General features: G+C 41.3%; 2 protein-coding genes across 2 annotated transcripts; both read right to left on the bottom strand.

The window, feature by feature from the left end:
- Positions 1-8: 8 nt before the first annotated feature.
- On the bottom strand, positions 9-10881 carry LOC130525701 (protein HIRA). The gene is made up of 25 exons (XM_057032742.1): positions 10647-10881; positions 9797-9859; positions 9466-9576; positions 9204-9294; positions 8992-9086; positions 8823-8918; positions 8526-8686; positions 8232-8399; positions 8000-8113; positions 7647-7717; positions 7012-7117; positions 6612-6833; positions 6338-6423; positions 5329-5529; positions 5013-5156; positions 4699-4915; positions 4360-4482; positions 4029-4177; positions 3783-3944; positions 3580-3638; positions 3294-3399; positions 3011-3133; positions 2755-2918; positions 2588-2676; positions 9-2322 (listed from the first exon to the last, which is right to left on the bottom strand). The coding sequence occupies exons 1-25, from the start codon at positions 10681-10683 to the stop codon at positions 2206-2208; spliced, it is 3075 nt and encodes a 1024-aa protein (XP_056888722.1). The 5' UTR covers positions 10684-10881; the 3' UTR covers positions 9-2205.
- Positions 10882-11533: 652 nt separating this feature from the next.
- slc2a8 (solute carrier family 2 member 8) lies at positions 11534-16740 on the bottom strand. Its single transcript, XM_057033674.1, has 10 exons — positions 16403-16740; positions 15533-15695; positions 15248-15454; positions 14879-14978; positions 13964-14175; positions 13727-13876; positions 13258-13366; positions 13030-13167; positions 12766-12911; positions 11534-12585 (listed from the first exon to the last, which is right to left on the bottom strand). Exons 1-10 carry the CDS (start codon positions 16492-16494, stop codon positions 12439-12441), a joined length of 1464 nt encoding a protein of 487 aa, XP_056889654.1. The 5' UTR covers positions 16495-16740; the 3' UTR covers positions 11534-12438.
- Between the last annotated feature and the right edge of the window lie 104 nt (positions 16741-16844).

Genomic DNA, 16844 nt, shown 5'->3' on the forward strand with positions numbered 1-16844 from the left:
ACACAACATTATATGAATTGCTTTAATACACTTTCTTTCATACACATGCTGGACAAACTCTTTTGCATCGATTTTCCTTTCATCAAAATCAAACTTTCAGCTCATCTCATTTTTGTCTTTGTCTCATAGAAAAAGAAAAACTAAATTTGCATCATACAAACTTTAAAAAATGACAGCAAAATAGGAGGAAAAGCTGTACAGATTAGTAAAGAAAAGTTCCACTCTTCCTCAGGACTCGTCTGTGCAGTGAATTACAGCAGCTTTCTAAACTCACACTATTTATTTACACATGATAAATTGGCAGAATAGTGCATTAGACCTGCTGTGGACAAAAAAGGAAAAAAACAAAAAAAACACAACACACTTTGGACTTTGAGAGGATTTGTGATGCTTGTGAAGATCCAGCCTGTAGGATTTAAAGTCATCTACTGGCAGAAAAATGAATGTTTTTCAGTTGGCTGTAATCTGCAACCGTAGGACGGCACCAAATCCTACACTGTGGATCACAAAAAGTCCTGAAACTTTGTGGTGGATTTTGCCCAGCAGATTTGTGGATGCAAAGGTGAGGACAGAAAAGAAAACCAGGTTATTTACAAAAGAGACAGAAGCCGAAGGAACATTTAAATTATTTCAGAGAGGACTCAGCAAAATCCTAAAGTAATAAGTGATTACATGATTTTAAAATTAAAGAATAATCACCAGATAATGTTAACAGATTAGTGAGCAGTTGATGGTTGATTAAAGGCCTGTATGATACAATTTATTAAAACATTTTGGGTGAAAACAAAGCTGACAGCAGAACACGACATTAAAACAGTTATCTACTTGAATTTTGATTGGAACAAGTTAACCGCACATCTCAGATCAAATATCTGAGATTTGAGACATACCTTTTCATTAAGGAAGCAAATTAAGAGAGGTTCTCTTTTATTTCCAGTATAAAACGGCAACTCCAAAACGTGCAAGTGCTACCAAATGTTAGTCTGTTTCATCACTGGGAGTGCTGGTAAATTTATGACAGTAGCACCACCAAAAATGAGTTTTTTAGAAAAATAAACATATGTATAAACCTCAGGAAGAAAATTTAATTTTGGAGTAAATTTTTAAAAAAATGTATTCTTTGATTTGACCTGGGTCCATAATGGGGCATATCAAGGAACTCAAGGAAAATTAGGCCATTTAGAGTGGGGGGGGGCATTGTGACGCTGCTACGTTTTATCAGTTTTTCTTGCTGCACATCCTGCAGACACTCAGGGAGACGACAGAAAAATCAGAGAATAAATAGAATGTCATCGCACAAGCATGACTGCACACTCTGGACACTTCCTGCTTGGCCAAATTGTTTCAAACATTTTATTTGAGCCGATTACTAGAACTCCCTTCAGTGGTTTAAAATCACTGAAAGAGAAAAATTACACTGAGATGGGAATCAGACTGTATATCACATGATCTGTCCTTTTGTAATTTAAATTACAATAAAAATAGCTTCCCAAGCAGCTCTAAGTGCTGTACAACTTACATGAAAACTCTTTAGCAGGCTAAATTAGCCACCACTGATTTAATATCACTGCTTCCTCCAGACTGTTTCCAAATATTGATCCTGCAAATTAAATTAAATATCAAATTAACCTAAATTTTGCCTTTTTTGGGGGGGGGGGTAGTGCTGTTAGGTCTTTAAAAACTGAGTGAGCCTTCTGGCGCGTTCCCTCATCTCCTGCAAAGTATGGACATAAGCGCGAAGACGCTTCTGCAGATAAGGGCGTGACTTTGGTACAAGCATATTGCTCCTTCAGATCTCGGTCAGATTGTTCTCGGATGAGCTCTTCACCTCTGCTCTTCATCAGTGATTTAACAGGACGTGTGGCTTCCATTCCTGCACAAAGCAGCAAACAAACTTGCCACATTTCTAACAGAGTGCAGAGGAGAGGTGCATAGGACAGGGAACAAAACATTTGTCCATAACCCGCCACCCCCCCCCCCCCCCCCCCCAAAAAAAAACCGTAGCACCCACTTCTTCTTCTGAGCAACCGCAATGAAAACTCTTCAGGTTCTCGTAGTTGGTACAACCCAAACAAGCTTCCCAACGAGATGAGGAAAGCAGTCAGAGTTCAACGGAACTGGGGGCATCTTGGACAAACCGAACTGGTTTGCGGACGACTAATTCCCGAGCGTGTCCGTGTCAGTTTGTGTGTGCGAAGCACTGTGTTATTTATTGCGCAGCAGCTCCAGCTGGTCCTGGTATTCAGTAAACAGTCTCTGGAATCGCAGGTTCTCGCCAACGACCGGCAAAACCTCACGCAGCAGATCTCGCTTCCGCAAACCCTGAAGACAAACAAAAGACAGAATTTGATTTATTCCACAACAAACTGTAAAGATAAGCCGCACTGGTGCTTACTGTGTAATTTGGGCACTTATTCAAATGTGATTTAGTTCTCATCCCATTGGATGATGGGATCTTGTTAAAAACATATAAAACCACCTTAAGCAGACCTTTTTGAGCTTGAATTGAGAACTTTCTTTGGATCTATTGCCGTTTGAAAAACCTGCACATATATTTTGACCACTTATTCAGTAGATGTACTCATACCAGTGTTGTAGGCTCCCACGATGTAGTAGCTGATTTGTGGACGGGACCCAAAAGCTCTTTACAGAGTTCTCTGAGACGATACTCTGAACCTAGCGAACAATAAATAGAAAGTTAGACACAGAAATGAGCTAGTAAACAGCATCATATTATGAGTAAGGGATCATCACCTTCATTGACGAGAAAACGGGCGTAGATGAGCAGCCAGTAACGATATTCCTGTGCTGACTGCAGAGTGAGAGCAGATGCTAACTGATTCTCCAGGAAGGCCAGCGTCATGCTCTGCTGAAGGTGGTGAGGTGTGGAGGAGAGGCGTGAGGCCAGGCGACCGGCACTGCAGGCACCAGAGAGATATTTCACATTCAAATTTTCTTTACAGTAGATCAATCTGGTGTTAAGAGAGAGACTAAAATGTCAGTGTCGTACTTGAAGTTGCGGCCCTGCATGGCAGCCAGAGGCCCTGAGGACATGGGTGCATCCTGATTAGGTAGGCAATTCCTGAAGTCAGCACATTGGACCAAAGAGTCTGCTGTATCTGCGATCAGCGTCCTGAGAATACCAACACAAAGTCACTTGTAAATGCTGGAAACAAAACCAAGTTCATACAAACAACACGTTCATTCATAATTTAATATTCAACGGCAGTATTAAATGTTTGCCAATAGTGAATTTAGCGTTCAGAGTAGATTACAGCCAGTCAGGTTCTCACCATGTCTCCAGTGACAAACTGAAACAGTAAGACTTGCCATTGGACAACCCAACAACTGGAACACCCTGCTGAGTCAGCATAGACTGAGACACTGTGACAGCAGCACCTGCGCACAAAAACCCAAAAGGTTTTTCTTTTATGCTGAATCTTGTTTCAAGGAAATAGCTTCCTTGTTTTCCTTCAATGAGTTGCAATATCAGGAGAGGAACTGATGGCAAACTAATGGGAGAATACACTAATTCCATTTAATTTGAATTATGCTCTAGGATACACTGCAGTGTCTCACCAGATAAAATAGTCAGCAGAGACTCGTTCTTCACCAAAGCCTTCTGTTTATGAACATCCCTGTAAACACACACGTAAACAATATACTTTTATCAGTAAATTAAAATCTGGAAGTCCGTTATTAAATATATCATCTGCTGTGCAAAGTCAAACACTTGAAGCCTCAAGCTGTAGTTTACAGAAATAGACCAGGAGGACACTGACCAGACCGAGAGCGTCGCTCCGGAAGTCAGAACCATGACAAAGTGTGCAGAGCAATGGAGAGCTGACACGGGCGTAGCCAGTTGGATGGCTGGAAGCAGACGTCGCCCACAGGAAGAGAACACTGACAACATCCTGTCCTGGCTGGCCACGGCAACAACGTCGCTGAGGAGGAAGGAAAACACAAAAATTTTAAAAAAAATATATTCTCAGCTGACCCGCAGTGTAAAAACACGTTTGCAGTCCTACCTGCTGCCTGCCGCTGTGAGCACCGAGCTCGGCAGCAGTGTGTTCCAGTCTCTTCCGTCTCTCGAGCATCGCAGCTGGCTGAGCCTTGAACCTGCGACCACAGATACCTCGTTCTCCACCTCCAAGAAGACGGATGGATCCATGCTGACCTAAACGCAGTGCAACATCTCTATTTACAACCAACAAAGTGGTCAGTCTAGTGGCTACTTTCAAAGTAAATGTGAAAAGATTTGAAGGCCCTGTAGAACCAACCAACCGAGTTTGAAAACACTGCTACAGCCTAAAAGGAAATGTTGAGTCAGTCCAGGACATCTATGATGCCCAGTGTTACCTGTAGAGTGAAAGCCTTCTTTATGCTTGGTGTTGGGAGTTTGAGAGCAGCTGCAGCTGTTGGAGCTGCAGCACCAGCACCAGCAGCAGCTCTGCTGGGCTCCCGCTCTGCTGGGGAAGTTGTCTGTCAGAAAATGGGATGAAAACACTTTCGTCTTTGTCTGGAGCTCTGCAATTGTATCCCAAGGTCATATATATACAAAGGGACTCTTTCACTATATCTGCTACATAATGTAACTGAATTTCAAGCCTCATGAAAAGCTATTCAGATTACCCCACTTAATTAAAACATATAAGTTCATAAATATCTTAAACAATCTATGTGCCCCCGCCCCATTACCTGAGTAAGGGGTTGGGCAATGGAGGCAGCCATCTTGTCTTTCCTAGGCCGTCCCTTCTTCCTTTTTTCCACCACCTCCGCTCCATCCATCAGCAGCTCTGGTTTCCTTTTATTAAAAGCCAGGTTTTTGTTGATGGTGGCCATCTTGTCCTCACTGTCACTGCTGGTGTCTTCTTTAGACTTCACATCTTTCTGCATGGGAGTGCTCTCTTTTGGCCTGTCGGAACAAAAAAAAGAGACGGCATTCGATTTAGATGTAGTTTTTTTAAAAATCTCAGACACTTTAACAAAGTTGCCTGTAGTGAGTAAATCACCGCTCTGAAGGCGTGAGCCCTGTGGAGGAAGCGATGGCAGCTGTGGCCCCCGGCGTGGCCTTGGACCTCTCTGTGAACCGAGAATCCAAGGCTTTCATTGGCTCTATCTTGGAAGCAGAGGTAAGTAGCAGGCACGACTTCACCCTGGAACATTTAAAAACCAGAAGTAAATATGACAACAGGACAAAGGCGAAGCAGATATGAAGGACACAAAAGAGCGAGGAGCATTAGTAAAAAAAAAGAAAAGAAAAATCTTGTTATGTGCAAACACAGACAAATAAAAAAGATAAAATGACAGTTTGCTGTCTGATTGTACCCATCCTTATTGTCCTCCAGGACTTTGGCAGCACTGCTGGGGGGAGGCGAGGTGAGCATGGGGTCTTGGCTTGGCCTAAGACCCAGAGGAGGAGCCTGCCCAGGGCTGGAGTCAGAGCTAAGCTGGGAGGTGAGCTGGTTAGACATGGAGGAGCCTGACGGCAGAATGGGAGCGCTGTTGAACAGAGCTGGCGAGAAATCCCTGCACAGAAAGAGGAAGTGATTGAGTATCGTTTCTATGGCTACCGCTGCCAGTTTATTATCAATACTGCAGCAGGTAAAGCGGTGGACATGAGCTGAAGGTAATATTAGATTAAATATTTAATTCCTCCTATGATGTGCAAAATAGATCGAAAATAAAGGGATGGCTGGTTCTGCTTCTCCTGCTTGTCATCTGGTTATGCTAATGTTTGTGTTCTGTCTGGTTGCCTCAATTAAACGCAAACAAATCGTATACAAAGTATTTTTTCAAAAGAATGTTCAGACTACTCTGGTTATTATATCAAAGTACAGTAATTTTCTTTAAGCTAAGGCATGGAAGCAGCTTTTACATCCTTTAATCAGATGATTTGTTTTCATATAGACGTCATTCGCCCAAACTCAAGACGCTTTTCAACATTAACACAAAAAGAGCTGCTCGGCGACTGAATGAGTCAAGGATAAACTCCACGAGGACGAGTGCCTGGCTCTACAGACTCAGACTGCTCTGCAGTGCTCTCAGCAAAATGAAAATCTCTGCAACGGGGAGTGAATACAGAATCTGCCTGCGTGCATTTATGAAACAGCGCAGCACAAACGATAACCATGTACCCATCCATCTTGGTTAACTGCAACGGGACTAAAAAAAATAAATCATAAAGGGGTCTAATATGCATCTTACTGATAAAAGATAATATCCCTGATATTTTTAAATATATATAAGCAGAGTTAAGAACAATATATAAGCAGAAATGCATGGGCAACCATATTTGAAATGTAGTTTTCTGTCATTGTGATTCCTTATTTCCTACCCTGTGTCCAGCTGAGCGATACACAGCGGGGTGATTCGTCTTCTGCCATCAGGAGTTCTCGTCTCTACCTGCTTTTTAAGAAGGTTCTAAAGAAGAATGGGAAAAATGTAACCTCTATCTAATATCATCTAATGCAACACAAGATACTTGCAAATCGATATGAAAATATAGTGAGTCTGAAATCCATCTGACCATATTAACTATTAACAGGCATCGAGGGGAGCCAGGAGCACCATATTACCGAATGCATCAAAGTTTTGTTGTTTCTCGTTACCTTCCTGATGTCTTCAAGTGACTCCCCGTTCATCACGCTGTTGAGTTTTGGGGTGGCGGATTCGGACCCTGTGGCCCCTGGTCCTGAGTTGGCCTGAGTTGAGTTTCGTCGCTCCTGCTGGTATTTGAGCATCTCGGGGTTCTCTATGATTGTAGTGGAGAGCTGAGGCTCTGTGTTGGTTATGGCTAGACTTTTACCATAGATGTTCTGGTGGATGCTGTTCTGTAGGTCAGAGGAAGGGAAAGAAGTTAGATTTGTGTTCTTTTAGAGACAAAAAAGAAATTTCAAGGTGACATTTCTTCTTGTCACCTTGTAATTTCTTTTTTAGTCTTTTGTTATACATTTATTATCATGAAAGCTGAGTTGTGCGGGTTTTCTTCACAGCTGATGAAGGTCTAACCTTCTCCTCCTCACTCAGTGGGTCTCCCAATTCATCTAGGGAAAAGTCCAAGTAGGCTACGGTACCATCCATGGAACACACCAACATTCCCAGACCTGTCAGTGTCCTAATACACACATACACACACACACACATAAGATGCAGGACTCAGCAACTGTATTAGAGTACTGCGTCTAATTCACATTTCTTTCAGTTCTGCAGACAATAATACAGAAAAGCCAAAGATGCACTTGTTTCTTTCCTTAGGATCTACTTATGTACTATGAACAGCAAAAACGCACAACTGGTGTGTGTTTTTTAGAGGGAAGGGCAGTTTTAACCAACACCTGAATTCTCCTCACATTGAGTGGACTCCAGGTTGGCTGACTGCTGGCTGCAATTTGCTCTTGGCAAAGTCATTAGCATGGGGTTCAGATACTTTTTCCACCCTTAACTGTGAATGTTTACATGTGTTCAGTAAAAACATGAAAATTTAGCATTTTTTGTGCAGTATTATTTTAAGCAGACTGTGTCTACTGATGTGAATTAGATGAAGATCAGAACATATTTAATGACCAATTTGTGCAGAAATTCAAGTAATCCCAAAGGGTTCACATACTTTATTGCAACTGTACATAAGTGTTGTCCCTACTCACCAGGAAATGTCCATTATTGATTTGTCAAACAGATCATGGATGACTACTAGGGGGCGCTTCAGGGAGGTGAGCTAAGAAGCAGAAAGTATTCATTTGTAACTGTTTAAAAAGGTATTACAACAGAATTACATTTTAGTAATTTAACAGATGTTTTTTGTCCAAAGCAACTTACAGTGAGAGACACAATTACACATCATAGACCTATGTGAATAAAATACAACCTTACAGTCCAAAACTACCAATTAATTGAGGAGTGATATAGTGATTGAAGAGGGACCGAAACAGGAGAGAATGAGAGAAAGAGAGAAAAAAGACTGTAGTACAGCAAAAGTCAGTCGTGTGTTGTAACTGACCCAGACAGACAGCGAGCGGTCTTTGCTGCCAACTGCACAACAGCAGTAGGGACAGCTGGGTTTTGGAGAGCCACCATTTTTCTGCTTCTTCTTAAAGATCTTCGGGTTGAATTTCTGCCAAGAAATAATCAATTTGCTCATACATATTTTTTAGGTGAGGCTTGTTTCGGTGTACCTAAATGCCAAGCGCACAGGAGGGACACGGCGTTTTCAATTTTAAAACTTTTCTTACCACCACCGTGACAGCTTTACGGTGACCCACGAAGTCCATGTTGGTCCTCCAACCATCTCTCTCCACGATTTGTGCAGTGGGACCAGAGTTGTTCATGGCATGAGCTGACACCAGGTACTGACCGTCCGGAGACCATGACAGACGCAGGACATGAGTCGTCCCGCCACACTGCCACAAAGAAAGAAAAACTCTTGATTTTGAACATGTGACGTATAAAACATAAATCCATACGTGAAGCACACCTGTCCAATAGGAATTTAACCTAAATCCAGAGAGCCAGGGTGCTTTATTTACCTCACTAAAGGGTTTGGTGATGTTAGCTTCCATCTGCCAGTCCACTGTCCTCCACACTCTGAGGCTGTGGTCATCGGCCTGGGATGCAATGTACTTCCCCACTGGATCCCAAGTGAGGCCTTTTACCAAACCAGTGTGTCCTCGCAAACATGTCACCATTTCTGGAAAAAAAAAGGCTGATGAGCTGACAGAATTCTCTTTCTGTATGAAGAGCAAGTCACACTGGAATGTATTAAACCCTGAACTGTGACTTTGTTAAAATCGTCTCAGAGAGGAACGTTGTCCGATGTTATCTACCTGGGAATTTGCGAGCATTCCAAATGACAATGGTGTTGTCCACACTGCAGGAGGCCAGCCAGACATCATGGGGAGACCACGACACATCCATCACATCTGTTAACAACAAAAAAAAACCTGAGTCACATCATTGTTTTTCTATACATATTCATTTTTGTGGCAGTCTTACCACCAGTGTGGTTCCTCAGGATAGTGACACACCTCCATTGTTCTACATTAGCCAACTTATTGCTGGATCCAAACACTGTACTTGGACCAATTAATCTACACAAAGGAGGAAAATGTTTGGTTCAAAATAAAGTAGTTTTGGTTTACTCCAAAACATGTGTAAATCTACATGGACAACATGAACCATATTTTCAGATTTTTATGTGTACATACGCAGCTCTCTTCCACACCATGACCAGTTTGTCATCTCCTCCCGATGCCAGATACAGCCCATTGTTGGACCAACGTACACAATTTACACATGCTGCAGGGACACAAAGGCAAAATTCAAGGATTCTAACATTAATTGATCAAATAATTGATTTCTACAAGTGGTTAGGATCTGTTTAATCATCGAATGTATACTGGAAGCAGTACCAGGCTATGCTAAATAGGTTCATTTTAATTATTAGTACAAAAAAATAAACTTCGTTACCTAGGTGATTGTCCATTTGGCAAAGCATTTTGGGAACATTTTCATTCTTTTCATCCTCCTCTTTGAGAACTGGTGCCATATTCCAGATCATCACCTTACCAGAATCCTCTCCTTAAAAAAGGTAAAATGGTAGATATAAGTGACAAAGAGCATCCAAAACAAACACGAACACACACACAAACGAACACACACACATACATACACACAGTAAACTTCACTGGAGTATATTACCAAATGACGCCGGTGTATTTATAACTGACCCAAAATACATGAAATGCTTCCTTGCACTTCAGCACATTAAAGTACAGATCAGAGGAAAATTGAATCATACCTTGTCCACCAGTTGCAAACTTTGTCCCATCAGGATGGATGTCAACTGAAAATATGGGTTTGCCTGCAAAACACAGAGGTTGTGAGTTCCTCTGAACTAGTGTTAGATCTCACTTAACTACTCTACATGTAATACAATAATATTTATATATAGCTATTTCCGACAGCAAATGGTTAATATTTTCGGCTACTCTTCCAGTAAAGGTATATATTCTCTTGAAGAGATTTTAAAGGCAAGTGCTTCACACGAAGGTAACTTTTTTTGAGTTGATCATGAAAATATCGGGAAAGCAAATACGTTGTTGGAAATGACTTTGATGGTGATTTAGTTAGTTTTTTTCATCTGTAGAATGGAAATATGAGTATCAACCCAGTGTATGTCTGCAAGTGAACGATCGTCAACTTTGCCATAAACTAAATCCAATGGCTGACAATTTGACAGCTTTAACACAACATGTACTTCTTTAACTCCACAATGTAAAGCACAAACAATAGAAGATGTCAGCTAAAATTATGAATCGGCTGTCAAACAATTCTGCTTAAGACGTCATCTTCCATTAACAGATACATTTGCAAAGGTTAGGGTATCAAAGCTAGCTGGGGAGGGGGGGCTAAACTGGCTAGCTAGCCATGGTTAGCAAACATTTATATCTTCTGAGCAACCGAGGGTGATAATGATACTGCCACAACCGTGCCAGTTTAAGTATTGCATTTAATCTATTAATTGTTTGAGAGACTATTCAGTGACAAGCAAGTCAAACAAGTTTCGGCCACCACAGCACGCCTGTTCAATTCACCCCCTCCGACAACAAAAGACCAACTTGGTCCCCCAGATTCCTGCACAAGCTTACCGTTGTGGCTCACCCAGCTCGGCTTCAGCAGCTTCATTCTTAACCCGATTTTAACTTTCCTCCTATCTTACTTTCAACAAACAATCCATCAAGTTGGAGAACCGCTAGGCCCTCTTGCTTTGTCTCAAACTCTCAACGGCAATTTGTTGTTCTTGCGCTTCAACTCCATCCCAGCAAACACAGCCCGGTCAGCGCTCAGTGGCTGTTGGCACCCCGGACAACAGTCGAGGTGACACCAAACAGCCCAGGAAGTGCTCCGTTATTTTTGACCGCGGACCGGAAAATCGTGAAAGATGACTGTCATAATAAGTCAATAGAGAAACTGTAGAACTTACTTTTGTGTTAAAATAAATGACATAAATATTCAACTGTACAGAAATCGATTCAATACTTACTCATCTTGTTCGCTATAAAAAGGAAAATGTATAATATATTTGTCAATTGTAAATTCCATTGTGCTGGCCTTTATCTTGAAAGGTAATTGAACCGCTAGCTAATTTAGGATTTTAATAGACCTACACACGGATAGAGGCGGGGCTAAGACAAAATTCAAAAAGAATATTTACCAAATCACAAAATGAGTGGTTTGCTATACATATAGAATTTCATACTAATAAATATGTAATTGCAAGGGCAAGTTGTATAACAGTACAAATCGTAAATGTAATTTTTAATAACACATTGTATTCTCAGCTATGGATGAGAGAGTTGCACTGAGATATACAATCGCAAATATCGGATTGATTTCATAGTAGCAAAATTGTTACACTTCCTTTTCGAAATAGTATACTGTACATAAACTTGTGGATTTATCTTTATTGAATCAGTACTGGAATCACATGATGTATCTGTATGTTCATTAAAGAATTTCAGTCACTAGGACACAATGGGGTTTTTTTTACTATTGAGGTTGAATTCAAGTGTTTAATTAATCAGATTAATGCATGATACATAACTGGGGGGTGGGGAGTAAAAACATCCCAGCTGAATGAAAATAAAATACTTTCTTCATCAACTGTTGAGTACCTTTAATGTGACTTCCCCCTTTACGCCAAAATCCCAAAAATAATGACAAACAACCATTGTAATGCTAGTATGTTTCATTCTATTTTATATCACCAAATATATTGACTGGTCCAATGAAGACAGTTTGCACTGAATGTAAACAGACTCACTTCCCAAAAGAAACACAAAGCTCTAATTTTACAAATGTCAGCACTGTACCAACAGTGTATAAGGTTTCAGAAAATCCTCAGTCTCAATTACCCCTGAAAGTATATTCTACAGATAGTGATTTTGTAAAAAGTTTCAAAACTTCAATCAGTAGTAATATTCCATCAATATAATTTTAGTAATTATTTTCTTTAAATATTGATTTTAGTAGTGAGAATTCTGGATAATCAAAGAAAAAATCCAGACAGAAGAAAAAACCTTCATAATTATTTACTTGATTTTCATTGTCCTCCTTCCTTTTGATTTAGATTAACCATAGTGCAGATAGAACTGCAGCTGAGCTACGACGGAGACCCCAGCAGGGGGCAGTGTGCATCTGTCATTCTGGAGGTAGGCCAGCGTGTCGCGCTCGTGAAAACACCCGCGTGTGATCTCTGACACTGAACAAAGATTAAACAATAATGCACACTTTTTAAAGAATTTACCTGAAAACTACTAGTATGTATTAGCTTAGCCAAAAAATGTTTTACGTATCAAAAAAATCCACATCCGTTTTCAGTGTCAGTTGGTTCAGAAACACGAGATTATCTTTTTGTGGATGAGTCAGGAGGATGTGGATTCAGGGACCCGATGTTCCCCTGAAAGTTGCTTCGATCTGTTCGAGGGTTTTGCCTTTTGTCTCTGGGATGAAAGCTATGGTGAAGATGACATTGAAGATGCACATAAAAGCAAACATCCAGAAGGTTCCAGCACTGGTCAGAACATTCTGAAAACAAAAATCCAGTTCAAGACATTAAAGTTAATCTGAATACAGATATAGTTGTTTATTACTTATGTACCGGTACTTCTTTCAGCTTTTGATTGTGAATGATGTCATGTCTTTCCTACTGTAAGAAGCTGGCAAAAATCCATTTTGTATGTAACCAGATGTAACCAGAACCCTCACCATCATATTCTGGAAGGTCTTAGTGACGACGAAGGCCATGCCCCAGTTGGTAAGTACACATGCAGCGCTGGCAAACCCTCTCGCTTTGACAGGGAAAATTTCTGACATCACCAGCCATGGGATTGGACCCCAACCCAGAGCAAAACCTGAACACAATAACTAAGTATTAATACATTGTGGGGCTAAACTGGCTAGTTAGCCATGGTTAGGTTTAAATTCAAACATAAACCATTTAAATCAGACAGTGAGTTTGGATTCAAATACCTGCGATGAATACAGCCATGCTGGCCAGGGCCAACCAGGTCAAGTCAGGTTGGGCCTCTGTCACATTGCTGCTGTGAAACACTGACATGATGTAGAAATAAACCCCGAAAGCTGCAGTGCTGATCGTCATGGCAATACCTTTATTAGGGAAAGGATAACAACGTCAAGCTCTCACCGTGCAGGGGAGGGAGGGCACAAAAAACAAAACTGGGGATTTTCTAAAGATACCTGAGATGATGAGGAGGATTTTCCTTCCAGCTTTGTCCATGATGAGCGCGGCAACTCCTGTAAAGATGACCTGGATCAGACCCACAAGCACTGATGCAAGGTCACTGTTCTAAAAACAAACCAGTCAAAAATGTAAAAAAGTTACACAATTTATAAACACAAGTCCAAACTGATCATTTCCATACGTATTTTATCTGTATCTGTTCACCTCCCTCCCTCCTTCCCTCCCAGACATCAAGCATCATTCCAACACTAATTCCTCTTAACTGGAAAAACGTAATGGTCTAAGATCGAGGCTTAAACTGAAGCTGCATTCCAAAATGCAAATTTGTTCTTTTTTAAGTGGAAACTGTAGCTACTCTAAGAAAGTATCTCATTAAGTGTTGTATTAGGTCACATGAAGGTCAGACTGGGTCTTCCTTAGAACAATAAAGCTTAGAACGTACCAGATGAAAAAATGGGTCCTCACCTCAAAATGTGCCTGTTCAAAAATGTTCTCAGCATAGAACATGATGGCGTTGATGCCCGTCATCTGCTGGAATACCATCAGCATGACGCCGATTACCAGCGGCTTGTAGACACCAGGGTCTTTTATATCTAATAAGTGGAAGCTGGACCCCTGCAGGTAAACAGTGGCACATTTCACCGTCTAGGACTGAATCAGGTGCATGCCTGACTCCGAAGCGTCAACCCTCTGTAGACTCACCTGTTCCTCACATGCATCTTCAATACGGGCGCACTCCCATTCAATGGGGGCATCTGGTCCACGCAAGAATCGCAACGCCTCCTCTGCCTCACGCCTCTTTCCCTTTGACAGCAGGAAGCGCGGCGTCTCAGGCATGAAGCACATCAGTACCATCAGCAGTGTGGGCGGGATGGAGCAGCAGATGGCCAGCCAGCGCCAGTCCATGAAGAGACCTGCAGGACGAGATCCCACCAATCAGAACTCCTCACGCATTTCAAATCTTGTTCTTAGGCCATTTCAATAAAAAGAAACTATCTAAGCTTCTTTCCTTCACATGTATCCGAACACTGATTCTTCTATGTCAAAACTAAATGGAGCTTTGTCAAGGTTTGGCTTTCCTCATTCCATGTTAAAGTGTTGCTGCTAAAAATACTCTTTTCTGCTAATGTGATTGTTCCACCCAATTTCCTGCAGAAACCCCACTGTTGATGTTCATTATATGCAATGTTTTGTTGACATGCTAGTGCAGGAATAAATACATCCAACATGCTACACATTAAAAAAGCAATTTAACTCAAATAGCATAATGGCATCTTGAAATTGCCCTCTAACATACACGAAGCCATCTCATGTGACACGCTAACCTCTATAAATATGAAGGACAGCCAGATAATAAGATTATGGCGAAGCAGCAACATTCACACAGAACGGGAAATTTAAACAAGTGAGCAGAGGACCGAGGCAGATCACCACATTCGTTTTCAACTGTAGGTTGCAGAGGGCAAATGTAACTTATATCGCTCTGTACGTGTTTTTGAGCTTGTGATGTGCAACTGTAGAATAAACAAGCATGACAGCCAACACGCCCTAAGACTTTAATGTGCCTGTGAAATGTTTCACTCCCAGAAGATGAATTTTTAAGCTGAGCATACTTGCCTGCCAGATACACTCCCATGATGCCCAGCACCACCATCAGCTGCACACAGGAGCCTAATGTGCCTCGTACTCGCTCATGTGACATCTCAGAAATGTATAGCTGTGGGAGGAAAGGGAAAAAAACATTTAAATGATGCAGAAAAAAAATAAAAAAAAAAAATAATAACTTTAATAAACTTGAAATAATTTATGAAGAAATACCATTTATGGTTTTTCCATAAATGTTTTCTCTTTCAGTCTCAGATGTTACAGTTATAAAAAAAATGCTAAAAAATCCTTTTGATAAAGATGTGAAATCTACAAACAAAAACAACAACAGTCTTGCAGTACAGAACAGAGAGGACCGACTGCGAGTGCAGTGTCTCTTACCGGGACAACCAATGATGTGACCCCGCTGGCGAGGCCGGTGAGCAACCTGCCAACGTAAAGCATCCACACGTTCTGAGCTGCAATGATGATGGTGAAACCAAAGACAAACGGCAAGGAGCAGAACATCAGGCTAAGCTTCCTCCCAATCTTCTCCACCATCCAGCCCCCCAGCAGCCCCCCTATGGCTGCTCCCACTGTAACTATGGACTGAAAAACAAAACATTATACCTTCAAAAAGACCAAAATTCGACTAGAAAATGACAGCTCTCAAAAAAGATGTCATACCCCAAACCAGGAGGCCTGGTTAGCATCCAGCTGCAATCGAGGGTCAGCAATGGTGGTGAGTTCAGGAATGACGGGAGAGCTGTACCCAAGGACAAATCCGAAACTCATGGGACCCAGAACTGATGCAAAAGTGGCCAGGTACAACTTCTTGTTCTTCACTTTACTAAGGGGAGAAACGGAAAAAAGAGTAGATTGAAAAGGGCAAAGGTCAGATCAGGTCATCATTAATCTGCACATTTACACAACCAACTTTGTTAAGGCAGAGGATCAGATTTTCTCAGCAAACATCCTTGATTGAATTGTACAATCAACTACTGTTCAACTACGGTTCAACTTGGCAACTATTTTGGGTCAGTAACACATTTAATTTAGCTCTGTAAAGTCAATTGAAGGTTAAGAAGAAGACAAGCATAGTTTGCTCTGCAGAACTGGTGTATTAAGAAGTTTCAGCTGGGTTTGCTGGATCATATAGGCGGTATCGCTCAAATCACCTGTCTGCTGGCCCTTAACCCAGGGACAAATGATGGCTGTATTTTTGGAACACATCTGATAACACATTGCATCAATTACTGAAGTCTGGGGGACATTATATGAGGGTCTTTTTTGGGAGGGGGGCAAAAAAACATTGAGTCTTTGGCTTCACTCCATAAATAAGAATAAGCGAAAAACAAAGACAATTTTGGTTTGCTGATCAATCAATGCGTAATGGGATGGATTTTAAAACACATGTTTGTTAAAGAATAATGAGTGCATAAATTATTATTTGAAAAATGTGATCTGCCATTTCAATGGATCAGTACTTTTCTGTGGAACACTCTAAAAACCACCCGTGGGTTGCTGGAAGAGCAACAACGGTGCATGTTAACTAACCTCAGGTAGGCATCCTGCTCGGATATGAGTCCGGTAGGATTGTGTCCGTCCTCCGAATCCAACAACCTTCTCCTCTCATTCTGGATGTCCATACTTAAAGCACCGATGTCACTTCTTTTTTTCTTGATCCTGTAGATCGTCGATCACAGGTAAAAGTAGTCAGCTCTCCTTGTACCTTTCCAACTCCTCCTCACAGAGGAGTCGAAATGTGGATGCTCTGCAAAATTGGGCTGGAAGATTTACATGGACACAACTGTTGCTTCACATTGTGTCGTTGAAGTCACACAACTCTGCGAAAGGTTGCTTCCTCGACACTTGCTTTGTCAACATTTAAGTCAGCTGACCATTGTGAGTGTGCACTATTTCCTTTTTTCAAAATAAGAGTTCTACCTAGTAATTCAAGTACGAATGGCGCCCGCTTACTGATGTAATTTGTTGGTAA

Source organism: Takifugu flavidus, chromosome 5 (assembly GCF_003711565.1).
Source record: "Takifugu flavidus isolate HTHZ2018 chromosome 5, ASM371156v2, whole genome shotgun sequence".
Classification (NCBI taxonomy): Eukaryota; Metazoa; Chordata; class Actinopteri; order Tetraodontiformes; family Tetraodontidae; genus Takifugu; species Takifugu flavidus.

Coding starts and splice junctions, on each gene's coding strand:
- LOC130525701 (XM_057032742.1), bottom strand. CDS start 10,683: ATGAAGCTGCTGAAGCCGAGCTGGGTGAGCCACAACG. Junction 9,577..9,796: donor GTTTGCAACTGGTGGACAAG/GTATGATTCAAT, acceptor ACCTTTTTTAAG/GAGAGGATTCTGGTAAGGTG. Junction 3,639..3,782: donor GGAGCGACGCTCTCGGTCTG/GTCAGTGTCCTC, acceptor GTGTGTTTACAG/GGATGTTCATAAACAGAAGG.
- slc2a8 (XM_057033674.1), bottom strand. CDS start 16,494: ATGGACATCCAGAATGAGAGGAGAAGGTTGTTGGATTCGGAGGACGGA. Junction 14,176..14,878: donor CATGGGAGTGTATCTGGCAG/GCAAGTATGCTC, acceptor CTCGTCCTGCAG/GTCTCTTCATGGACTGGCGC. Junction 13,367..13,726: donor TTGAACAGGCACATTTTGAG/GTGAGGACCCAT, acceptor GTTTGTTTTTAG/AACAGTGACCTTGCATCAGT.